At 37.6% G+C, this 26,441-nt stretch overlaps 2 protein-coding genes across 4 annotated transcripts; both read right to left on the bottom strand.

The window, feature by feature from the left end:
• Nucleotides 1–225: 225 nt before the first annotated feature.
• On the bottom strand, nt 226–19,825 carry slc27a4 (solute carrier family 27 member 4). Of its 3 annotated transcripts, none has more exons than XM_056736749.1 (13): nt 19,481–19,825; nt 16,876–17,037; nt 14,678–15,072; nt 13,913–14,071; nt 12,789–12,858; nt 12,077–12,168; nt 11,699–11,808; nt 9,100–9,309; nt 8,715–8,841; nt 8,322–8,459; nt 6,391–6,555; nt 5,573–5,719; nt 226–3,928 (listed from the first exon to the last, which is right to left on the bottom strand). In XM_056736749.1, the coding sequence occupies exons 2-13, from the start codon at nt 17,034–17,036 to the stop codon at nt 3,771–3,773; spliced, it is 1,932 nt and encodes a 643-aa protein (XP_056592727.1). In that variant the 5' UTR covers nt 17,037; nt 19,481–19,825; the 3' UTR covers nt 226–3,770. The 3 variants fall into 3 exon arrangements, with proteins under 3 accessions (XP_056592727.1, XP_056592726.1, XP_056592725.1); XM_056736748.1 differs by having other exon boundaries at nt 19,445–19,825; XM_056736747.1 differs by having other exon boundaries at nt 19,371–19,823.
• Nucleotides 19,826–20,851: 1,026 nt separating this feature from the next.
• swi5 (SWI5 homologous recombination repair protein) lies at nt 20,852–24,270 on the bottom strand. The gene is made up of 5 exons (XM_056736843.1): nt 23,785–24,270; nt 23,655–23,709; nt 23,446–23,552; nt 23,112–23,206; nt 20,852–21,049 (listed from the first exon to the last, which is right to left on the bottom strand). The coding sequence occupies exons 1-5, from the start codon at nt 23,883–23,885 to the stop codon at nt 20,985–20,987; spliced, it is 423 nt and encodes a 140-aa protein (XP_056592821.1). The 5' UTR covers nt 23,886–24,270; the 3' UTR covers nt 20,852–20,984.
• Nucleotides 24,271–26,441: the final 2,171 nt, after the last annotated feature.

Raw genomic sequence — 26,441 nt, forward strand, 5'->3', positions numbered from 1 at the left:
ATTACAGGAGAATCTGGTGGTTTTTGTTGAAAGCGTATCAATTGTTGTTGAATCCAAATGTCACATATTGTTGGTGTACATGAAGACTTACCAGCTATCTGGCACTTAAAACCGGTTTTCAATTATTATAGAAAATCAAATAATTCGTGAAAAAATAAAATTATATTCAATAATATTTTACACAACATTTTTTGGTACACAAACAAAATGCATCAAACACAGAGATTTAATATTTCATTTTTTATTAATATTGTTTCTTGGATGCCATTGTTTTGAAAGAGCACGATTTACAGCTAGTCTTTAGGACGAGAGGACTTCAGTGTGACACGTCACACCTCACACACCTCCGCTACATAAACACACACGAACGCAGGCGCACACAGACACGCGCACACACACACACACACAATTCCCCTCCTCTCTGATGCCTGTAATGTTGTTCCTGAGTACCAAACAGAAAAAACTGACTAAACAAAACAGAGCAATTATGAACAATCTTTTGACAAGTGTGACAAATAAAAATTATTTCTCTGCCCTTCAACAGAATACCAAGTTAAATAAAAAACGTACATCCCTCATTAAATAATTTAACATGGTGTAGTTTGATAAAAACAAGCAATTTTGAACAAGAGGAAGGAAAATGTATGGAATAAATTTGAGGTCCACTCAATGAGCACCACCTCCACCTAGTGAACAGACACGAGAATTACATCGCTCGTCGCTAATTAAAGAACATATAAAATGAAGAAACACATCATATATGAACATCATAACTTATAAAGTATGTTTTAGGAGTGGAGTACAGCAAACTTAAAAAGTAACTCCTCACAAAGCAATTCTTAAAGTAGGCTATTGAAGACAATTCACAGAACACCGTTCTGTATTTCACATCGGTGATGCTTTTACAAACATAAAAAATGAAGTCCAAACCTAATATGCAGCATTCCCTCTCAAAGGGATCATATAAAATTATGACAAAACCTTTAAAAGCGAAGGACGTTTTGTGTGTGCACAAGTGTCATTTTTCTTAAAAGGAGCTGTTCACCAAAGATGATATTTCTGTCATCATTTACTCATGTCCTGCCAAACCTGAATGACAGCAAAAGATGGTTTATAGAGATTTTCAGTGCATATTAAGATCTCACACAACGCTGTTGTATGGCTTCAGAAGACTTGAAATATGGAGATATTCATATGAATGTCATATGAATACATTTCTAGGTAGGTCATGATTTTTTAAGGGTGTGTTGTAGATACAAAAGCATACAGGTTTGGAACAAGCTGAAGGCGAGAAAAATCAGACTTGGGTGAACTGTTCCTTTAACTGGGAAAAAAATAAGAGAGGCCTCAGCAAGTTGACTGGTAGAGAGACTTGCAGTCATAGGACACAAACACTAACACACTTTCATGAAAGAAATGCTTGTCAAGCAGCATTCAAACTTCATAAGGAGACACTTGAAGTGTTGTTAGATGCGGTTTCAATCTCACTCTTTAACACATCTAGAACTAAAAAACATAGACAAGCAAAGCGGTAAAAATAAAGCTGAACCCACAACAGATCTGAACCTTTCTGTTATACAAAATTACTGTAAAAAACCCAAGTGATATTAAAAACATAAGCCACAAAAAAACAAGATAAGAATATTGATGGATACAACTGCATCCGATTGGGTGACTAACCCATGACACCACTGCTGTACCCTAAATAGTCCAGTGCAGCTGCACAGGTGATTTTCACAGAAATGCCTGGAAATGTCATTTTCACCCCACCTTTATAAAATAAAAATTGTGTTTTAATAATGATACATATATGGACAATTGCAAATGAAGATTGCGGTAGTTCTTCTGATCTGACTTTAATATACGCTGATTTTAAAATAAGAAAACGTACAACATCCAGACACCTTTTATATATATTTTTTAAATTAGAGTAATTACAGTACTGAAATTTTGCTTTCATTACAATAACAAGAATGAGATTTTATCAATACGGTAAAGAGAATGACATTTTGCTGTTATTACCGTAATGAGGTGTTTTTTTCCCTGTCATTATCGTAATGAGAATTTGATTTTCTTATTACAAGAATAAAAAATAAAAAAAATATTATTAGGGCTATGACAATGAGATTTTGCTGTTTTTACGGTAATGACAACGAGATTTTCTTATTACAGTACGGAAAATGAAATTTTGCTGTTATTACCGTACCAAGATTTTCTTATAACAGAAAAAAATTAATTATTAGGATAGTGAAAATGAGATTTTGCTGTCATTACGGTAATGAAAATGAGGTTTAATCATTACGGTAATACGACTGAGATTTTGCCGTCATTACAGTGACAGTCGTTAGATAATGATCTTTTTTGTAACTACATTAATAAGAATAAGCCCTTCTATGTCATTACAATGATTTTTTTACATTACAGTAATACAAATTTAGGGGCATATGACTATTTGTCATAAAAATGTTTTTAGGACTCAAGTTTTTTTGTGAGATAACAACACAGTTTAATAATTTCCCTTATCTGCAATGTATGGTTATGCATAGGTGGCCGACAAAACATTGACTGAAGAAATTCGAGTGCCGTCCCACAGTCATCTTACACGTGCACACACACACACTTGAATACTTGCTACGATATAAATAAATCAACCCTTCGTAGACTACGGAGAATAGGAAAGAGAGTATCGCGCAATATACACACGGAATGGAAAAGGATGCCCATATATGCAATATTGGACACTTGGCATGATGGGAGGAGATGATGGCTAGGTGAGGTGTAATGATACATGACGAGGGCACTAACACTATATGGTGACCTGACAGTAAGGCACAGTGCTCTGTTTGCATCTACCATTCATGCCGCTAAAAGTAAAACCAAAACTCGGATGGTACGGATGTCAATAGCCTTTACTTCGTTCCCCTCTGCCTTCATTCATTTCCCATCAGGAAGCGAGGTTATTTCAACCATCACTACACAGATGGGGAGAAAACATGCTGTACAGCACCAAAGTTTCACACTGCTTCCATTTGCCTCAATGCAAAGTTCACTATGTGCAGAAGATCCTCGTCGGATACAAAATGATCATCATGTCTGCGTCGAGATGATGACGCTGTTGTTTACTTTTCTGCAGAAATGGCTAACTAAGCTTTCATGCTGACGGCGCCCACCAAATTTCAGAAGCCGTTGTATGGATACAATAGTTGTGTGATTGCAGATTCATGACTTAATAGATGACGGGCTATTAAACTTAAATATATTTGGTGCATGTTATAATAAATACCATCGATCAATTAATGACGGCTGACAAGCACAAAGCCGCCATTTGGTTCGTATTGCACTTCGATCCATATGGTTTGGTCAGGGCTTGAGGGGGCAATAGCAGTCGCTTATTAAATCCATCTCGATGGACGCATGTCAGTCTCAAATCACGTAGCGAAGCATTGTGCATCTGAGGCGAGGGAAAGCTTTACCGTTTGACAGATGGTGTGTTTGGTCTTTGTGCCATTCATTTTTTTTTTCATTTTTGTGTGTTTTTCTGCTAAATTGCTTGATTTTTTTAACATTTTCACTTTTTTTGCTTTTAGAATCGCTGTGTGCCTCCTTGTGGTGGGTCCGGACCGGGACGCTGTGGTGTATATAGGAATCAGCTTGAAGATGGAGCCAGAATGTGTTCCTGCAGCCCCTCACTGTGGTTGCTGAGGTAACGAGGGGCGGGGCGATGAGGGGGGCGGGGCCAGTGAGGGAATGGGCGGAGATAGACGGTAGTCTCATAATTTCTGCTTTCCTGAGACGATGTTGCGATGAAGTTCTGCATTCATCTCCACATACTGTCCCTTAGTGCAGTCCAGGAAGCAGAGTTTATCAGAGACAACGTTGGGGTCAAATCCCTCGTGCCGCATGTCTGTCTTTTGGAATTTAAAAGTCCCTGAAATAAAAAGGATACAAAGTTAGATCACTATAGAATGTGATACTCCTCAGAGGAAACGTGCAACAAAACAATTAACGGTACATAACTTTATTTAGTGTTCGGGATCTCATGTTTAAAACTCATATCGCTTACTTTTGAAAAAGAATAAAGACAATATTTTGAGGAATGAACTAGAGATCAAATCACACTTCTATAGGAGTATCGGTTTCAAAGTGACAACATAAACAAATGTACTGCGCATGCACGCTTCGACAGAGTTCTATATACGGGGTGGCCAAGGCTACTTCAGGGGATCCACAGAGCTTGACCGAAAATGTGAGTGTAACAAAACAATTGCATAACGTAATTCTAAATGTGTCTAGATGAAATTAATTATAAGATATAAATAATGAAAATGTTGAAAACATAGTTAAACCCTGATAACATGTTTAATTTAAACCGAAACAAAGCAGCACAAGAGGTGTCTTTAAACTGATGCGGGCCAGAGAAGCATATATATCTGATTAAACATATACTCATTTTATAGTACTGCAAGATTAAAACAAAATGATTTATGCTGATTATTGCCCCTTCATGTTGTAATCTTGATTATTACTTTTAGAATTTTGAATACACTTACATTTTTACGCGCTACAAAACAAGCTGAGATTTGTTAATTTTGACATCTGATTTAAGCTCTCGCAGATACGCGTCTTCTATATACAGTTAAACATTACGCAAAACATGTGTTACAATCACGATGCCGGCTACAAACATTGTCATGTCTGTCAGCCTTCGGTCTATCGGACCAACCCTAGTGCACATCCACCAACCACGAGGGCTCAGGTGCAGAACAAAAACATGAAATGAAAGCAGAATAAACAAAATGTCTGCACACTGAAGACTGCTCCACAACTTTAATAAATGACCAGCAACGATTTACCGTCAATTTATTTGTGCCTGACGAAGACCTGACGGTGGAAACGTTGCGGACTATTGACTCCAATACATTTTTCTTAATCAAAAGTTCTGAATGTTAACATTATTTCACATATCTAGTGTACACTCACCTAAAGGATTATTAGGAACACCATACTAATACTGTGTTTGACCCCTTTCGCCTTCAGAACTGCCTTAATTCTACGTGGCATTGATTCAATAAGGTGCTGAAAGCATTCTTTAGAAATGTTGGCCCATATTGATAGGATAGCATCTTGCAGTTCATGGAGATTTGTGGGATGCACGAAGCTCCCGTTCCACCACATCCCAAAGATGCTCTATTGGGTTGAGATCTGGTGACTGTGGGGGCCATTTTAGTACAGTGAACTCATTGTCATGTTCAAGAAACCAATTTGAAATGATTCAAGCTTTGTGACATGGTGCATTATCCTGCTGGAAGTAGCCATCAGAGGATGGGTACATGGTGGTCATAAAGGGATGGACATGGTCAGAAACAATGCTCAGGTAGGCCGTGGCATTTAAACGATGCCCAATTGGCACTAAGGGGCCTAAAGTGTGCAAGAAAACATCCCCCACACCATTACACCACAACCATAATTGCATTAATGAAAAATTGAACAGGTGTTCCTCATAATCCTTTAGGTGAGTGTACTTTGTCTATGTGAATGACCGAGGCTGACATTACATGAGCGGGTACCTCACCTGTTTTATTCACTTCTGGTAGGAAGCGTAGGAACACGGGTCGAGCGTAGGGTGGTAGAGCTTTTTCCAACTCTCTGCTGAACTTCTGCAGATCTGTGTTGTGCTCTGGGTCTGCTATGGCCGCCATCCCTGCCTTGCCTTCCGCACCTGAGCAAAAAAACACACATTAACATACAGGGTTCCTAGAGACGTTGAAGGTGTTGCGTGAGGTCTCATAAAACAGTAGCACACATCATATATTATAAGCCTTTCCTAGCCTAGCCTAGCGTATATCTTAATTGGGTTATGTGGGTGGAGGTGCAGGATTTCAAGATGTTGTAACCGAAATACTGGTGGTAGACCAAAAAAGGATGAAAGAGACACACAGGGGATGTTTCCTGCACTCGTAATAATTCAGAATTGCTGATGACTTTGTTCTGAAGGTGAACATGTGTCTTGCATCCAGCGGACGGGAATGTTCATCTATCTTCAGCACTCTGCCGCTGCTTCGCTATTGATCCGGTGTAATAAGCAAAACTGGAGCCTGGCCAAGAGATGACTGTGTTTGGCCGTGCAGCGTTAGCATCCTTCAGACGATGCAGCAGTCAGCTCTGTTTACATAAATCACTTCCTGCCCCAAACAACACGACCACCCAATCATTCCAGTTACTACGCAACCTTCATGAATATAACACTAAATGATCTGAAACCATACATTTAGATATACCACACAAGAATTTGTAAGAATGTAAATAAATGTATACTGAAGAAAACATTTATGGCAAAATAGTCGAGTAGATAAAAGCAAACAATTTCTAGATATAGGGATTTATTATTACCTGGCACCTCAACGCCATACACCACCACATCCTTCATATCCAGCAGGCGACTGAGCGTCCCCTCCACCTCAGTGGTGGACACGTTCTCTCCCTTCCAGCGGAACGTGTCTCCAGTACGGTCTCTGAAATACATGTAGCCACACTCGTCCATCACCAGGACGTCCCCTGAGAAAGACCAGATAAACAAACATCTGTTAGCTACTTGTCGGATTGAATAGAGACACATACTTATGAGATCTTCCAGAGCTTGATAACCAATAAATAGAGACGCAAGGAGGATGTAAGGCTGGTTAAAAAAACTATTGTAATATGTGACAACCATTCAGGCCGGATGAGATGTTAAACGAGATACATGTTTTGAGCACCAGGGGGCGCGGTGTTTACTGCAAACTTGGAAAAGGTGGATATGCTGATATGGCTTTGAAAAAAGTTTAAAAAAATAGAGGTTAGGAAAAGCTATGTTTATATTAAAAAGAGACTTTTGTATTATTAATTTGTATATATAAAAGAGACTTTTGTATTATTAGTTTGTTTATATAAAAGAGACTTTTGTATTATTAGTTTGTTTATATAAAAGAGACTTTTGTATTATTAGTTTGTTTATATAAAAGAGACTTTTGTATTATTAGTTTGTTTATATAAAAGAGACTTTTGTATTATTAATTTGTATATATAAAAGAGACTTTTGTATTATTAGTTTGTTTATATAAAAGAGACTTTTGTATTATTAGTTTGTTTATATAAAAGAGACTTTTGTATTATTAGTTTTTATATAAAAGAGACTTTTGTATTATTAGTTTGTTTATATAAAAGAGACTTTTGTATTATTAGTTTGTTTATATAAAGAGACTTTTGTATTATTAATTTGTATATATAAAGAGACTTTTGTATTATTAGTTTGTTTATATAAAAGAGACTTTTGTATTATTAGTTTGTTTATATAAAAGAGACTTTTGTATTATTAGTTTGTTTATATAAAAGAGACTTTTGTATTATTAGTTTGTTTATATAAAAGAGACTTTTGTATTATTAGTTTGTTTATATAAAAGAGACTTTTGTATTATTAGTTTGTTTATATAAAAGAGACTTTTGTATTATTAGTTTGTTTATATAAAAGAGACTTTTGTATATTATTCGTTTTTTATATTAAAGAGACTTTTGTATAATTAGTTTGTTTATATAAAAGAGACTTTTGTATTATTAGTTTGTTTATATAAAAGAGACTTTTGTATTATTATTTTTTATATTAAAGAGACTTTTGTATTATTAGTTTGTTTATATAAAAGAGACTTTTGTATTATTATTTTTTTATATTAAAGAGACTTTTGTATTATTAGTTTGTTTATATAAAAGAGACTTTTGTATTATTAGTTTTTTATATTAAAGAGACTTTTGTATTATTAGTTTGTTTATATAAAAGAGACTTTTGTATTATTAGTTTTTTATATTAAAGAGACTTTTGTATTATTAGTTTGTTTATATAAAAGAGACTTTTGTATTATTAGTTTTTAGTTTTTTATATTAAAGAGACTTTTGTATTATTAGTTTGTTTATATTATAGAGAGACTTTTATATTATTAGTCTGTTTATATAGAAGATACTTTTGTATTGTTTTTTTATTAAAGAGACTTTTATATTATTAGTCTGTTTATATTGAAGATACTTTTGTTTTGTATTATTAGTTTTTTTATTAAAGAGACTTTTGCATTTTTAGTTTTTTATTTGACTCGCAATTGCAATTTAGTTTTCTTATTTGAGATAAAATATTCTTATTCTTCAAAGAAATGTGCAGCATTTGAGAAATAATAAAAGGGCACTGGATCATTTCTAAGTGGTCTCAAATCGTGAAAAAATCATATTGTGAGATCAGTATGTGAATCGTATCACACGTGATCTGACTGAATCGTTACATCCCAACCAATAAACATTACCTGAGAGGTAAGCACTATCTCCCAGTTTGAAGACACTGTGGGCGATCTTCTTGTTAGTGGCCGATTGGTTGACGTAGCCGTCGAATCGTCTTAGGGGGTCGTTCTGAATGATTCTGCCGACTAACTGACCGGGTTCTCCTGAGGGATGGAATAAGAAGATATAAATATGGATTACTTTAATGATAGATGTATGTATGTGCTCGCGTTGCCATGTTGAGTCCCAAATAAGTCGATTAGCATTTTAATATAAAATTATTTGTTTGCGATTAACTAAAGAAACAAAGTTACATCATTACGGTAAATTGTAATATAATTTCTTTTGGTAAACAGTTCCTTTAAAAAGAAGCATACCTCTCAAAGAAAACTGCATGAATGGAGGTATTTAAACTGTACCTGGACCACACGGTATACAGACACCATCAGGTCCTCGGATGAGCTCCATGGTCTCCTCGTCCACTTTCACCAAGCGGATGGGGTAGATGTAAGGCAAGATCCGACTATTAAATCCACAAGCGCCCGTCTGCAGGTAAAGCACCACAAATTCCCTTTACAATCATTATATCCAACTCCTCATTTTAAACTCAATTACAGCAACAAGCAAAACAAAAGCAATCTCATCTGGGTGCATTTTCCATTATCTCATAACCAGCTGTGCTCGATCTCTAAACATCTTGTGGATAGCCTCGTAAAATTAAAACCTGCATCACCCAGAGTCCTAGAGGGTTAAAAGGCTCTTCAGAGACGCTTACATGTGCACTTTTACTGGGTTTGGGTTCACCTTATTGTCGAAGTTGCCCAGGCTGCAGTTGCACTCTGTGGCTCCGTAGAACTCTGCGATTTGCGGCACGTTGAAGCGGTTGGTGAATTCCTCCCAGATGGACAGGCGGAGGCCATTGCCGAGGGCCATACGGACCTTGTGCTGGTGCTCAGCTTCCTTCTTTGGCTGATTCAGTAGATACCGACAGATCTCACCAATGTACTGGACGATCTGAGATATGAGACAGAAAATCATATTAAAACAATATTACTGCACATTACAGAGAGCACATCCTGATGTTGGTTGAAAAAACGCAGAGCTATACCGAGCTATAATCTATGCAAGGCTGGATACTTGTATATAAAAATAGTTGCTTCAATATAAAAATATTTTTAATATTTAATGTCATTTTCAATGTTTTAGAACAGTCAAAAATGAGCATGTGTACAACATTTTTTATCATTTTGATATTACTAAACAATGAAGTAAATTTTTTTTTTTTACTTTATTCTACATCTTCCTTATTTATTTACGTTTAGTACTTTTAGCATTATGAACACATGTGCTTTTTACTGGGGCTGCACAATTTTGAAATATAATGGAATATGTAATTCGTTATGTGATTATGTTAAAATATTATTTAAGAGTTTATTTTCAAAAACTGATTACTCTTAAAAAAAGTTTAACTTTTAAAACTTCAAAATGTAAGAATAATAAAAAAATATGAAAAAAATAAATAAAAAAATGAATTGAAAATACATGTTTTTATTATGTTGTCATGTTTTTATTGTGGTAGATAATTACTTAAGCTGCAGTTGGGATTTTGTTTTGTTTATTACTTGGAATGCACAATAAAAACATGATTTTTGACCATTTTATTGGAGTTATTATTACACATTTACTTACATTTTTATCACATATTTTTTTTACATTGAACATTTTCACAAATGCTAAATACAATTCACAGAAGTACAAACTATGCACAAATATTTTGATTTTTTTAAATCAAACTTTGTCATGGAATGTGATTCATCACTTGAATCGCCATGGATTTGTGTGTATTTTTTTAACTCTCCTGGCAGCGCTCCCTCTTGTTGTTATCCTTTTAAGCCAATCAGATTTAAGCTTACTCTTCAACCAATCACAACCGCGGAGATCGCAGGACTCAAGGAGCACTAGTGTTAGCGCTGAACGCTCGTTTGGAAAGCTTTGCTTCTCTATTCTCTGAGCTGTGACGCTGTATTAAAGCATTATATAGCCAAATACACAATAATTCTGCTCTTATTTACTTATATTTTAGAAAGAAGTATGAAACACTTAAACTACATAACCAGCAGTAACTTCCACTAAACTGATGAAATCCGTCTGGATAACAAACTGTGCCAGTTAATGTTCATGATCGTATGTCCATACAATGTTTTTTTAAATGAACAAGGCCAAACAAGGACAATAAATGACTAGTTCTTAGAAATACTGTTTTGTAAGGGCCTATCCCATTCACGGTCTGAACTGAACAAGCTGCTGCTTCCTGCCCTTCTCTGAACAGAGTAGATAGTACAAATGTGGTCCAGCGCCTTGGGAGAGCAAACCTCATACAGATTTGTAGCTGAGGTTTATTTGTAGCCAGAAACTTTCTGGAAAAACTCGCTTAACAGGTCCTAAAACGTCACACACAAATCCAAGGTGCTTCATATGCCAGTGACGATTTGCACATTCAAATTCCTTGATAAACTTAATTCTTCGTTATATTTGTGCACAGTTGTACGTCTGTGAATTGATTTAGCGTTTGTGAAACATATTTTTTGAGAATTAAATTTTATGTTACCCATGTGAATTGTATTCTGTGAATGTATTATATATACAGTAAGGGGAAAAGAGTATTTGATCCCCTGCTGATTTTGTAAGTTTGCCTGTTTACAAAGAAATGAAGGGTCTATAATTTTATGGTGGGTTTATTCTAACTGATAGAGACCGATTATAAAAAAATCAGGGGAATTTTTTTTACATAAAAGTTATAAATTGATTGTGCCTATATGGACCACAGATTAGTCCTGTCACTTTAAGAATTTTACTAAATCAGCTTGTTATGTAAATAAAAGATGCCTGTAAACAGAATCTGTATCTTCCATTTCAACCTCTCCACCACCATGGACAAGACCAACTAGGTTACAAAGGATGTCAGGGACAAGAACGTAGACCTGCACAAACCTTGAATAGGCTACAGACAGACGCTTGGTGAGAAGGAGACAAGTGTTGGCACGATTATATAATTCAAATAATTATTTCCCTCACTGTATACTTTGAGCACGTGTATTATGTTTTATGCATGTGAAACTGTCTACGCAAGTGTACATAGTGATTTACGTGTGAATAATTTGTGAGACTAAAATCGCTCCATAAATAAATGACATTCCTTTTTTGATTATCCATGCACAGGCACTAACATTTACACGGCTGTCTCTCTTGATCAGCATAAAATTTGACTATTCATAACTTCAAATGATAAAATAATTCAAACCATTCAAGCCATTGACATGCACACGGCGATGTGCACATTTGTGTTATTCCAATAAATGTAATATGCAGTGCAGCCCTTCTCTTTGGCGAAATAGTTACTCACTGTGCAGTTGTATTTGATACAGTCATCCCAGAATTTAGACGCACTGAATTTCTTTCGGATCACCACAGTCATTCCATGAATCAGACACTGTCCAACTCCCACAATATTACCTGCCACAGAGAACAAAGATCTGAATCAAGAGACTGAAAACTTTCAGGCTCACAAATAAGTTTGCGTGTACAATAAAACTATTGGTGTTGATGCCAAGTGTAATAAACACCCGTAAAATATCGAACAAACTAACCCTTACTGTGTTAATAGAGCTGCTTTCAAAAGCACTCTTATGCAAGCATTTATGCAAACAAGCATGGAAGACACACAGGAAGTAGTACTTGATTCTGTCCACAGGAAATGCTGCGAATACGTTTAGTTATGTACCTGCTGAGTGGTAAAGCGGTAAGCAGTCATAAAGCACATCCTCAGACTTCATTCTGAAACCATAGTACACCAGGGCAGCCATGCGGTAATACCTGAGTGAGGAATGTAAGGAGATACAGGGTGAAAACATGGAATAAATGGGATAAGGCAGGTGTAGTGGAGTAGGCGGGGTGAGACCGTGAGTCGAGGCCTGTGAGTGAGTGTTAATAAGGTCAGCTGTACGCGCACCGGTCTCGTATCTCAGAGGAGATCGGGAGCATAAGAGAACCAGGGACTGGACCGTCGAAGAGAGAGGACCGGGCCTGGGTTTTAGTTGTGGTTTGTGTTTATGTATTGTTTTATTCGCCGGCAGTCGTCTGTGAGGGGCTGCCGGCTGTTTTTTACTCTGTCGTTATTTTGGTTAAAAGTTTGCCGGTTCCCGTCTCCTTCCTTCCTTATATTGAACCTTGTTACAGTAAGCAAGACAGGGCTGAAAATTTAAACCCACATTCTCTTGTGTTTCCGAATCTGACTTTCTTTCTTCTGCAGAACACAAAACAAGATATTTTGAAAAACGTTGGTAACCAAACAACATCTCGAAATATCTTCTTTTGTGTTCCACAGAAGAAAGAGTCATGTACTGCATAGGTTTTGTACAACATGAAGGTAAATAAATGATGACAGAATTTTCATATGTGGTTGAACTTTCACTTGAACTTCACCAGTTGCTTACCTGCTGTGTACAACGATAGCAGCTTTTGGCATTCCAGTTGTTCCTGATGTGTAAATGTAAAACAGGCGATCTGTGGACATAATGAGAAAGACAATATACCATTACCTGTAGCAAACAAATGAATACTATGTTCATTAAGCTCATCGCAATGCATCATGGGATTTCATTCATTACAAGTCGGACATACTTTTCTTAAAAAGCAACATACTAATTGCATGGCGTTGATGGACTGTAACTTTTAAAGGGGTCATATGGCGTGAATTCTTGTTTTTCTGTGTCTTTGGTGTGTTATTATAAGTTGCCAATGCATGTATAAGACACATAAAATTGCAAAAGTTCAAAGGTCGGAACAAAAGATGCATGCCTAAAAGCAAATGCTCCACAGACCTGCCTGAAACGCCTTGTGTAAACACACCACCACAAATCTACGTGAGTCGTGGTATGAGTTGACTTAGACCGCCCAAATGAATAAGTAAGTAAGGTGGGCGTACCTGTCAGTACAATTGCTTTGGAACCTGATGTTCCTAATATTTACATTTACATTTAGTCATTTAGCAGACGCTTTTATCCAAAGTGACTTACAGGTGGGGTAGGCAGTGGAAGCAATTGGGACAGCATAAGTACAACAAAAGCATAAGTGCAACAAAAAAGAAGACTGGTCTCATATAACCGAACACGGTATACAGAACCATTCATTATTTTTATTTTTTTTAAAGAGTAGAGACGAAAATAGAGTTAGAACAGATCAGTCAGATGTTGACGGAAGAGATGTGTTTTCAGACGTTCCTAATATGGTTAATATGGTAAGAGGGGTTACATTTCTGTCCATGCTTGCAGTATTCCACCAATCACTATGCTCTGGTTAACTGGCCAATCATAGCACATCTCGCTTTTCAGAGCGCTGTGCTTTCTAAAAAATCTGCATGTTTTAAAGAGGCGGGGCAAAGAGGAGATACAAACATGCACGGTATGTGGAAAGTCCAGCATTTTTTAACCTTAAATCGTGTATACACATTTCATTACATCTAAAACAAACGAAAATAACCGTTCTAGCGGTGTCATATGACCCCTTTAAAAACCCTGTCATGCACATTTTTCCTCTGAATTCCTTTTGGTGTCTTTACCTGTGAAGCTCCGATCTGGTTGTTTGGGCTGGTTTGAAGGTGCTGCCTCCAGCAGCGTCTCCAGACACTCAGTCCCCTCTGGAACCCGTTTAGAATCCCACTCTCCCGAGCAGAAGAGCTTCACTGTCTTTCCCATAGAGCTGTGCACCTCACACAACGCTGAGACATATAAAGAGTGAGAGAACTGTTAAAAAGATGCTGCATACTCAAAAAAAAAAAGAATCTAGGAAAAACATGTGTGAAAAAAATCCAAGCCAAGACAAACAACCTGCAGTGCGACGTCAATTACAATTACAAACATAGCTGACTCAACACGACATGCTTTATGAGTCAATTACTTAAGACACAACTAGGAAATTATTTTGCCAAGATTTACTCCCTTATCGTGACCTCTGCTACCAATTCCCTTTGTGCTACTAAGCCACACGCCTTCAACTTTCATCTCAACAATGTTCTTTCACCTCAAGTTATGCTCGGATACCTTTGACTATTATAAATCTGTGCTTTACGATACTACACATACTTTGTTCCATAGAGTACACATTTTTTGCCACTTCCTGTTTCCTGGAGTGTGTAACACTTTGACTTGCCTCACCTCTAAATGTCACTTTCTTCACATGAACCAAAGCTATATAGAGGCACTAGGCCTTATTGATAAAACAAATTGTCCTCAAAGTTGTTTGGTAAAGGTAACTTTAAATAAAATATGGATTTAAAAGTTGCAATACAAGTCCACCAACAAAAAAGGCTATCATCAAGTCTCACCATCTGTAAGTTCAATGCCGAACACCACGGCTTTAGCATTAGAGATGTTGACGCAGTAAACCAGAGCCTCCAGTCTCAGATTGAAGTTGATGAGCGCCGCCTCCACTCCGATCTTTGCCATGCCCAGCCAAAGCCCCACGTACTGGGAGCGGTTCTCCATGAAGAGAGCGATCACATCGCCCTCCTTAAAGCCCCTCTGCAGGAAGAGGTTAGCCACACGGTTGGAGTAGTCATCCAGCTCCTTGAAGCTCCATTTCTCACCCGTTCCTTCGAAAATCAGAGCCGTCTTGTCACCGTATTTTTGGACAGACTTGGCAAAAAGTTTGGGGAGTGTGTTTCGCTCGCGTAGGTTCTTTTTGACGTTCAGTTTCACTCTCAGCAACACGCTGGCTGCACTGTAAATAAAAGAAAAATAAATAAATCAATGGGTCAAGAATTTCTGAGAGAATAAATGAAAGGCCCAGTGTATGAAGATTAGCGGCATCAAGTGGTGAGATTGCGAACTGCAACCAACGGCTTACTCCACCCCTTCCCTTTAAAGCACTACGGAACCAGACACAGAACTTAGACGGTGTGGATAACATATTTATGAAATGCGCTCTGTAGAGCAGTTTATCCATTTAGGGCTATTTTAGAAAATGGAGAATTCCATCTAAGGGGACCCGCGGTGTGTGTAGAAATAAATAAAAACATAACGCTTCATTATGTAAGGCCTTTATACACCTCTGAAAACATAGTTATGTTTATTGTATAACATTTCTGTCGACATATACTCCAAACAATTACACACTGGACCTTTTAGGGGTTAAATAAATAGTTCCATATAAATTTAAATGTATCATCAGAATACAGTACACACAGGGAACAAATTCAAACAACTATACAATAAAAAAGAAGCATAAAGTAGTCCATATGACTTGTGTGCAAAATTTCAAGTCTTTGGAAGCCTTGTCATAATATGAATCTTCTGTAATCTCTCAAATCTCAATTTACTGGTTGTATTCTGTGGCTGGGTGATGTATCTTACGATTCTTATCCTCTCAGTTTCTCAATGAAGTACGGTTAAATGCCGCCACATCCGAAAGCCAGTGAGTGCTCTTGCGCAGAAACTCGTATGCGAAACAGAAGAAGAACGGTTAGTTCCAGGAAATGACAATGCTTATATTCTATCGCTGTTCTTCAAACCTTACGCTACTTACTTATATGTTACTTGCGTATACATTTGGGTGGTCTTAGTCAAATCATACCACGAACTGACGTAGATTTGAGGGGGTGTGGTTACACGAGGCGTTTCAGGCAGGTCTGGGTGAGCATTCGCTTTAAGATAGAATGCATCTTTTGTTCCGACACTTTAATTTTTTCAATTTTACGTGTCTAATATATGCATGCATGTGCAGCTTTTAACACAATAAAGACACAGAAAAACACACATTCGCACCCTTTAAGTGCGAATACTATGATCCCTTTTATGATCCCTTTAAAAACTAGTAGAGTAAATGACTAATAATCAACTGCTCTACATCATGCATTCTTGCTTAATCAACTTCTTGTTTTAGTGACAGAATGACAAATCTTTAAGTGTCTGGAAGTAGATTCCTGACGTCTCATTCCTATAAGCACCTCTGACCCAGAGGAGACTTCTTACGTCCATTAACAGGCTAACTGTTCTAAAAGCCTCTGTCTTTCAATGTGGATACTTAAGGAGTAATCTTTAATGTTAAGATGAACCAGCCACACCTCTAAGATAAAAAGTCATTTGGTTAACTCAAATACAAAAAAAAATACAATTGTGAAATATTTCGATTGCTGGCAGGGTTTTTCCTATTTGATGTTCGACAGCAAACACTGAACAAGAAAGTTCAGATTTAGGGGAAACTCGTTGGAATCTTAAGACACTCGTGCTTTAGATTGCTCAATAAACATTTTAAAAGCCATTCATTGAAGAAAAACAAGTCGAACCTGCCAGGATGCCGCCCAGAAACACACAAGCTCCTTTTAACAAACATCCAGCTCGCAATACAGGAACGTGGGGTATTATTTGAGGGGAAACCTGTTAAGTACTTTTATGCTGGATCAAACCCTCAAAAATAAATTCAGATCAATGTGACACATTAACACGAGTTTATCTTTGTATATATACCCGTCACTTCGTTGTTCCATTGACAGTCTTTTAAACATACTATAACACATAAACTTACTGTAAATCGCGGTAAATTGTCTTTGCAAACACACGGAGGAACTTCCATCCTCCAGAACCCACGTAGAAAATAAAAAGGGATGGCAGAACCTGGAACCAGGGCAGACCCGCGAAGAGCCTGAGAACGAGGAGCAGGACCGTGGAGCAAGCCAACCGCAACATCCTAATAAACACACAAAAGAAACATTTGTCAAGACAACCGTACCATCTCTACATGGATCATTTAAACATCCAAGATTATCGCATGGCCACTTTAGCACAATTTCATGAGGTTATAAATGACAGATCGGGCAGAATGGCAAGAGTCATATTACGCATTGTATGACTGATCATTTTGAAGATATAAACCTCATTGCCTTGCGAAAAGACAGATTACAACAGGTCACTTTATCATACCAACATAAGACATGTAGATAAAACCTGATATTTGACATTGTAAAGTTAAAGGTGTGCCAGTTTAGACTCAAGTACCCATCTGATTTGTGCTGAAAGTTAGTCAGATTGACTTTAACCTATATGGAAAATGCATCATTGAGAACATTGAGAAGTTGATCGTCTTGTTTGTATTAAAATATTCATTTTAACTAGCAGGTGTTGCATAAATTAGATCCTTCTATGAGAAGCTTGAATGTTAGGCACCTACAAATAAGGTTATAAAAAAAAATGATGTGTAACATACGCATTTTATCTATTGCTTACAATACTTAAGTTACTTATGTTATGTTAAGTATAAAAAACGAAATGTATGTTTAATACCAGACGCTTGTTTTGAAGGTCACTGTTAAATCTGCCGATCACATTCGAAGTGATGACAAATGATAATTCTCATTCTTGATTTGCATATCAGCCAATAAGATCATATCAATAAACGTTCCTTTTGTCAATGTTCTTCGTGTTAGGGATGCTCAAGTGCTTTCCTCACTTAAAACCTGTAACTAGGTACTGTAAGACACTACGGAGGGTTGAATTTCAATGACGAAAGACGACAGAGCTACCTGATCTGTACAGCACATCTGAATGCAGAAGCTTACACCTGCTAAATGATCACAGCAACATCACATGCAATCTAATGGCACATATATAAACAAGGGGAAACTAGGGAAGTTGTCAAGGGCTAATCTCATGAGCTATAAAGTTAAAGCACACAACTGCTTTTGTGTATACTTTTTTGATAGCTCTTGGGTAAACAAGTATGCAATAAAACAACGTGGTGTGTTTTATTCAGGCAAGGGTCAACCATATACTTTCAATTATATACTGCTTTCCTGTAGCTCAGTGGTAAGAGCATTGCGAGGTTGTGGGTTCGATCCCAGGGGATTGCAAATACCTATGTAGAATGTATAGGATAAAGCAATGTAAGTCGCTTTGGATAAAAGCGTCTGCCAAATGCATAAATGTAATGTAATGTACTGTACATTTTAATTCTAATGCGGATATTTTTCAATAAAATGTCAGGTTTGTAAGTTCATTTGATGTAACATTAACCTTTAGTTATTGCTTACAACATCCGTTGTCACTGCTATACGTTTTCTTCTTGCGTGCTTTAATGTTACAATTTCGCAGACAAGCAAGGCTGCCCTTGTGACAACATGCCCCATTTAAAGTGACGTACTCCCATTCAACGCAATAAACAGTGGCTATAGCATATGCAACGTCACGACATGCGTGTCTATGGAGAAACTGACTCTCAAATATAAAAACCTACACTATATACTCGAGTAAAAGGTTTTTTTTAAGTCGGATGAAATTAAAAATACACTTCAACATCGACATAAATGATGGTCCCATCTCGTCTCCATCATCGCACGTCTGGTCTGCAGCACAGGGAATCCTGCAATGTCTCACTCTCTATCCTTGAGGGATGCTCGAGAAAAATCCACCCACCCCGCATAATAATATAGATTTTCCGCGTGTCGACGCAAGACATAGTTATGAAAGGCCTGTAATGGGTGCGGATTCAAACATTTTATCACCGCAGAAGAGTCGTCGGCCATCAGGGTTACTGCAAAGCCTGATCTGGCCCGGAAATTCGCGCGAGCACATTGGCCGTACAGTACTGCAGTACACAGAGCCCTTTACTATCACAAGACACATTGAATCGTGTCATCGCCTAATGAGACGATGCATCACATTACGTAATTATATACAATGAGTCTATAAACGATGCGATGTATAAATCGCGTTGTAAACTGACGCCGTTAAAAGCATGTAAGACAGTATATAAGGATGTTAGGGGTGATTTATATTGAATAGAGAGGCATGTGCGGATGTCAGGCATCCTCTTTCCCTTTAACTGCTATTTAAAACTCTAATATATAATCCGGTACCCAATAATGATTAAACCGCACATTCGGTATTCACACACTTTCGTAAAAAACCGTCAATGCATCTTTAGCGGGCAGTTGACAGATATGACGATTAACGATACAGGAGATTCCGGAAATAGACGTTAGTCAACATATTTAGACAAATAAGAGTCTGTGGTCCGTAAAATACCTCGGTTTCTGTCTCCGTGGTCACGACAACGTGTGTATTACGGCAGAAAGGAAACCCGTTTCGTTCAATCCCACCTTGATCGGCTTAAGCGAAACCTCCACCGCGTTTACCTGCGCTGATATCCACGCGCCGGTGTGTGAGGATCGCAGTCCTGTCTTTGACGCTATACACGCAGCTTCTTCGGTAGACTTTGCACCCGTTTAATTCATAATTTCACTGTTATCTGATATAGTCGCATTATAACGATGGATTGTTGCCCTGGTAATTCCAATGACCTTATAATTTTCTTCCTTGAGCCCGCCCTCGCTCTATTCGCCGGTGTTGCGTGTCATCACTCATTGACAGCTCTCCGGACCAATGGCGTTGTCGTTTCACTCGGGGCGGGCGGGGCTTACAGGCCTGTCAAGGAAATGTGGCCCAACCAGCGAATCATCGCGGGCAGTTTCCACCCGGTAGTTGCTCTTGCAGGACCATGAGGCATGATGGAGGAAAGGGAGGGGTAATTTCAGATGTCTTTCTGTCCGTCTGCGGGCAAATACAGCTGTTTATGTGAACCGTGTGTGTTTTGTGAGACAATCTTTTTTATTTCAACCCAGGGTTAGTTCAATGGAGGTTTCCTCTCTATTTTATTTCTTTTTCCTAAGACCATCATTATTCTCTCATTGGCAAAATGGGTCTAGCTCGGTATTTGAGTTAGATGATCTTTGATTTACAACAAACTGTTTCATATCAAAGTTTACTTTCTTAATACACATTACTGATTCTGACACGGAATGATATATTGCCTGCTTTTTATCAATTAACATTACATGTATTCAGGTTTTTCCTAAATGTAGATAATTAAATAAATAAATGTGGATGCAAAATAAGGTTAAAGACTTTGAAAATTAAAGACCAAAAATTGACGTTGCCTATGTTCAATTCAAGACACTTATAAAAAAGCAGTACCAACGCATACTGTAATCATTTTCCGTATCACTTGCAATTCTGTGATCATTTATTGTCATTGCAAACCTGTATGACTTGCTTTCCTCTGCTGAAAACAAAACAAGTTTGCTTACTGCACCGTCTGGGACTATTAAGCTTCCTAACTGAGCACCATAAAACATGTGCACATGTTTTACCAGGTTTGTAATGAAATAAAGGTAAAATAATGCACTGCTATACCGTATGCACCAGATCTGATAAACAGGTTAACATTTGGCTAAAACAACAGATAGATGATTAGTTAGATTGATCTTTATTGTCAGTTATTTCACACTCAATCTCTCCTGGTCAAGACCACCTCCCTGTTGTGTAAACAATGTAAGGAAGGCCATGTGCAGTCCGAGAGCTGAGATAAAAGCTGTTTCTTTTCCCAATGTTGACACTAGGCTTTTCCAATTCTTTCAGATTTAACAGATATTGGTTCGACAATCCTGAGAATGTTCACATCACGGAAACGGTTTAATTTAAAGCAAAGACACAACAATAGCGAAACATCAAGAACATCAACTTGTTTATTTGTTATAAATATGACTATTGCACTCAAAAACCATTATGGAACACTGACATTCCTTACAATCATTGATATGACAGAATTTAAAGATGCATTCTTCAAACTTGAAAGGCAACTCAATCGTCTAATTCAAGGCCGAAGTCATTGTACAAGTCTCTTGTGGTCACTCCACGCAGGCCAGCTAAGAGAGAGAAAGAGACAGTTGTGTCAGTGGTCACATGGGGGTGGATGACGTGGTACGGGACCCTCTGGCCCTCAGACCAGCTGAAGTCACCATGGGGCCACAGCAGACAAGACACTCAGCAGGCAGACAGCTTGAAAGGAGCCCATTATATAGCAGAATGCAGCCTGAATATCGAAGGATGTTATTATCATAATCTTTACACTAAAGACAAATGCCAAGCACATGGAAGCTGTAACCCACCGATATGAGTGGGAGGGCAGAAGAGTGTAGGCCAGGCCTAGTCAACTGGCGGCCCGCGGGCCATCTTTACCTTGCCCGCCTTAACATTTCAAATAAGTGGAGAGACTTTAAGAATGGTGTGCTTTAAGAAATGCGCGTCATGAGACGCCACGCCATTGAAAGTCCAAAAAGCTGCTACATTCAATACAAAATTTCCGCGGCTCATAACGATTGACGTCTTATAAAGCGATTTGATCGGTCTGTCCAAGAAACTTAATATTATTTGCAAAGTTATAATCCGCAATCTACGGCCCAAGGCAGTCGGTTTGCGCATGCGATAGGTCACGTTCCAGAACGAGTATTGTACCTCTGAATGTAACTGCAGGAAGAGTACTACACCACGTGAATTACAACCTTCATTTTGTATGATTTAAACAGCAATATTTACGAAAACAGCTCTTTATTTCCCTCCAGAACTTGCACTTCAAAGAGCCTGCCTTTACATGAATGCGATTGGAATTCAGCCGAAGACTCGATAATAGCGTTCAGTTTCTTGCACAGATCGATTGATTCGATTTATAAGACGCCAGTATAACGTCAAGGGGGAGGCATTACTTTTGTGCTGAATGTGTTGGCGTTTCTGACTTTAATTTTTTTGACTTTCATTACTTCAATATCTTCATAAATATCTTCTTGAACAAAAACAATACCACCCACATCTTGGCAAATTCATTTCTGGGTAAACTAACCTATTATGGTTTATAAAATACAATTAAAAAGACAACATACCTTTTAATTAAATATCATAAAAGGTATAGGCTATACTGGATGCAATATTTGTGTGCATGTTTTAATATATAAGTGACAGCAACAAAATACGTTTATAAGGAACAAAATGCAATAAATAAACAAGAAAAAATATGATATGGTAAAAAGCTGGCTCGCATCCTATTTGTACTTTTGGAATCGGGCCCCCAAAGTAAAGTAGTTGAAGACCCCTGGTGTAGGCCATAAGCGTTTGTGGAGACCAGATGAACAATTAACACGGTGTGAAATTTGTATTTTTAGATTTTTTAGAACCAGAAATGCTCCACAAATATGTGAGTTTATAAGTTGTTTATTAGGTATATAAAGTCAGTTCCAATCCTAGAAGAATTATCACAGGTGTATTTCATCGTATACGTTTTTGCAAATCTATCTTCTATTCTCATTTGTCTATCAATTTTGTAATTTTTGTATACATTTTCAAATGAAATCTGCTTCAAAATCAAATGCAGTGCAACTCATATGTATTTTAAAGGGGTCATATGACACGGCTTAAACTAATATTATCGTTTTTTTTAGATGTGATACAAAAAAGCTGTATTTCCACGTATCGTGCATGTTTGTATCTCCTCTTTGCTCCGCCTCTCTGAAACGCACAGAATTTTTACAAAGCTTATCTCTCTGAAAAGCGAGGTGTGATATGATTGGCCAGTTAACCGGTGTGTAGTGATAGTCGAATACTGCAAGCGAATGACAGAAATGTATGGAACGCCCACCTAACTTGCGTTAACATTTGTGTGGTCTTAGTCAAATCATACCACAAACTGACGTAGATTTGTGGGGGTCTGGTTACACGAGGCGTTACAGGCAGGCCTGGGTGAGCAGTCGCTTTTAGATAGAATGCATCTTTTTTTTCCGCACTACAATTTTTGCAATTTTACGTGTCTAATACATGCATGGGCAACTTATAACGCACCAAAGACACAGAAATACACGTATTCACGCCATATGACTCCTTTAAAGTGTGGCTTAAGTGTCTAAACAATGTATCGCTAACTGTTGCATTAAGACTTACCCAATCTGCCCAGCAGAGTTTGTGTGATGTCTTTAATATCATTGTATTCATGCAGCAAATCTATGTGCTTATCCAACTCCTCTTCAACAAATCCACTACAAAACAAAACAGAACAATAAAACCATTAATTTACATGAAAGTACTTAAAAGCTTTCTCATGGGAAAACATGGTTTAAAAAAGGTGGCATAACCCCCAATTTACTGTAAACTGTGAAATATTAAAGCACTGAAATTCTGAACCTATTTTTTCAATTGAACCCATATACAATATAGTCTATATTCTCCATAATAGGATTCCCAACAACATCACACAATGCTCCCTTTCCCCACATACTCTTTATCCAGCAGAGAGATTTCTGAATCAAGTTGATGGAGTGTCTGTCTGAGCTCTTTGGCCTCATCCTCTGGGTGGAAGGCAGATGTCACTGTGCTGCTCTGAACCTGTTACACAAGAGCCTGTTTGACCCATCAACCAATGACACTTACCTATATAAATACAACAGATCACAAATCATTAAAACTATATGAATCAAGTTTACTTACTGGAGATTTGAAACCCGAATTTAACCTGATGGAGGTACACCCAGAATCTGAGAGTCTTTCGGAAGAAGCAAACATTGTTTAAATAGACCAACATCGAGTCTGAAAAGTCTGCGCGAGCACTCTTGTTTACCTTCTTCTAGAAGACACGCCCCTTTGTTGTGGCGTACGTTTGAAGCGGCTGTCATCGACTGCAGGCGTAACGTTAGAGTTCATGTCTGCGGACGCTTCCATTTAATGTAATCGCTTTGTGCATCGATTAACACCCGAGGCAATTTGAATATGTTAACCGCTGGAATACTTTAATAATAGGCTTTCTGTACTGTACCCGCTGCTTAGTCTTGAGCTGTCGAGTGGAATATGAATTCCCGCCTTGTTGCCTCACCACAAATGAGTAATCTCATTGGTTCTCACGCTGTTATAAGTCCCCTTTGATTGGTGAATGGCTGCTCTTCCGGCATTGGTCAGTGGATATTTTATACTTACAGGTTAGTGCGACATAAAAATAGGTCAATTATATTGCACGCTCAGATATGGTTGATTATTCTTTGCCAAAAATATTCATATATATCGATACTTACAAGACGCTGGCAACGGTATTGCCATAACTAGGTGGGAAGAAAGCTGCACTAGCGAAGGAAGTCCCGCCTTCCAGAAATAAGAGCCAATCGTCATTCGTAAAGACTCTGTAAGGGAGGAGGGGCTTTCTTTGCGGAGGGTTGGACGATGTTCGCGCAGCAGCTGGAACAGCGTGGATAAATGTGTCTTTTAGAGCGATGCCAGATCACTAAACACAATTTAACATCTGATGTAATGTTTAACAATTTTTTTAATACGTTGTTCTTAAGCGGTGAAAATATGACCGCCGAGAGCAAGGGGCAGTTACAGTTTACGTTCGGTAGATGGCAGCATTTCACAACAGATGGCAGGAAATGATTGGAACGGGATGGAAAATGGCACGTGTATACATTAAAAACCATTTGTAAAAGCACCATCTGCTTTAGGAATTATCAACCATGTCACAAGACAGGACATTTACTAGACATTTGGAACTTTTTATTAGTTTGTCCATATTTCATCCCATATGTGACCCTTTACAACAAAACCAGTTTTATGGGTCAATTTTTTGAAATTGAGATTTTTACATAATCTGAAAAATGAATAAATAAGATGTTTATTGATGTATGAGTTGTTAGAATAGGACATTATCTGGCTGAGATACAACCGTTAAAAACTCAGGAATCTGAGAGCGCAAAAAATCTAAATATTGAGAAAATTCCCTTTTAAGTTGTTAATCAGAGGCACTGTAGCAGGCCATCCACTCACAAAACTAAAGTTTTAATATATTTAAGGTAGGAAATTTACAAAATATCTTCATGAAACATGATCTTTAATTAATATCCTAATGATTTTTGACATAAAATGTGTGTAGATGAATGGTCTTGGAAATTAAATTTAGCATCTATCACATGTTTATAAGTATATAAACTGAATAGTGCAGTCAGTTTAACAATGCTTGGATACTGCTGAGGCCACGATCTCCACTCCCTAATAAAACTGACACTGGCTGCACTTCACAATTAAAATGTCATTTAATTAAATCAAACTGTAGAGGTGGAACCTTTAAAAAATGTGCAGAGATCAACAACTCATATCAAAGATGCTATTGAATGTATCAATTAAATTGCATTTCATTTTTGTGGATGATATTTTCAAAAGAGCCCGTGCGACCATTAGATGACGAAACTGCTTTTCTTTGGGTTTTACATGTTTCTTTGAGACAAGCCCATTCAACTTAAAAAAATAGGTTTTTAGTTCAATCTAATTAGCTTCACACATTACTTGAGTTTAAATGATATATACTGACCTTAACATCTATTAATGAAACAACAACAGACTATGCAATAAAGTCTGGGTTTTAAAGAAAATCATTCAACAATTCCTCTTCTCTCTGACACATCTCTCCTTTAAAGGTCATAGATTTAGTTATTGTTTAAGCCATAAAGCCCCATTACTTGTGGTGTTTGTAGAAAAGGGAAACACTGCAGAATGTGTGTCTAAGAAGTTAATGATGTTATTAAATGACATATGGGGTGATTTTTCGCAACAATGGACATATGACATTTGGTTTCTGATGTAACCATAGGAAACTAAGCAAAAGACCTCCCTTTGCTGCAGATTAATCTTTCTGTAGACTTTAAGACACGCTGACTCAGCATTAACTGGACAAATACATGTGATATCTGTTCAAGGCCACAGTCCTAACCCTCTGAGTTCGTGGCAATTTCTGCAGTTAATGTAAAGAGAGCTGTTTGGCCATCCTGACTGGGCAGTGTCAAAGGGTTTTGGCTCAGAGAAAAAACAACGAAATGGAAAAACAAATTAGTTTATTTTTTGAGTCGTTGCTTTATCTTCTTCTGGGTTCAGCCTACACAGTACGTACCTGTGGTGGGCTCTCTCTCGAAAGTAGACATTGTGTGATCCTGTTGTGTCATATTTTAATCTCCATCTCTTGCTGTGTTCACCGGAAGACCTAAGTGGTATTTAGTTGGCTGTGTCTGAGTCTTGGCTGGAAAGGAAAGCAAGCTAATGCAGAGAAACTGACCTCCATTTCCTTTATCTTTGAAAGGGTGTGCAACAATCTTAGACCAAAGTGATGATCTAAGAACAGCGTATGCCAACAGAGCTGTGGTACAGAATCTAGTGCCCAGTCTTGCAGGGCAGTGTATAGCTGTGCGCACAGCGCAAACCGCATCTTATTTGCATTTCATCATGTTTGTAATTCATATG

Source organism: Triplophysa dalaica, chromosome 22 (genome assembly GCF_015846415.1).
Source record: "Triplophysa dalaica isolate WHDGS20190420 chromosome 22, ASM1584641v1, whole genome shotgun sequence".
In the NCBI taxonomy this organism is placed as follows: Eukaryota; Metazoa; Chordata; class Actinopteri; order Cypriniformes; family Nemacheilidae; genus Triplophysa; species Triplophysa dalaica.

Bases quoted from the DNA above. Each gene is read 5' to 3' on its own strand.
- swi5 (XM_056736843.1), bottom strand. From the start codon at position 23,885: ATGGAAGCGTCCGCAGACATGAACTCTAACGTTACGCCTGCAGTCGAT. The intron at 23,710-23,784 runs GTAAACAAGAGT...TTCTTCCGAAAG, and splicing joins GGCGTGTCTTCTAGAAGAAG to ACTCTCAGATTCTGGGTGTA. The intron at 23,207-23,445 runs GTATGTGGGGAA...TTTGTTTTGTAG, and splicing joins ATCTCTCTGCTGGATAAAGA to TGGATTTGTTGAAGAGGAGT.
- slc27a4 (XM_056736749.1), bottom strand. From the start codon at position 17,036: ATGTTGCGGTTGGCTTGCTCCACGGTCCTGCTCCTCGTTCTCAGGCTC. The intron at 14,072-14,677 runs GTGAGACTTGAT...TATATGTCTCAG, and splicing joins CGGCATTGAACTTACAGATG to CGTTGTGTGAGGTGCACAGC. The intron at 12,169-12,788 runs GTAAGCAACTGG...TTCCTCACTCAG, and splicing joins GCTATCGTTGTACACAGCAG to GTATTACCGCATGGCTGCCC.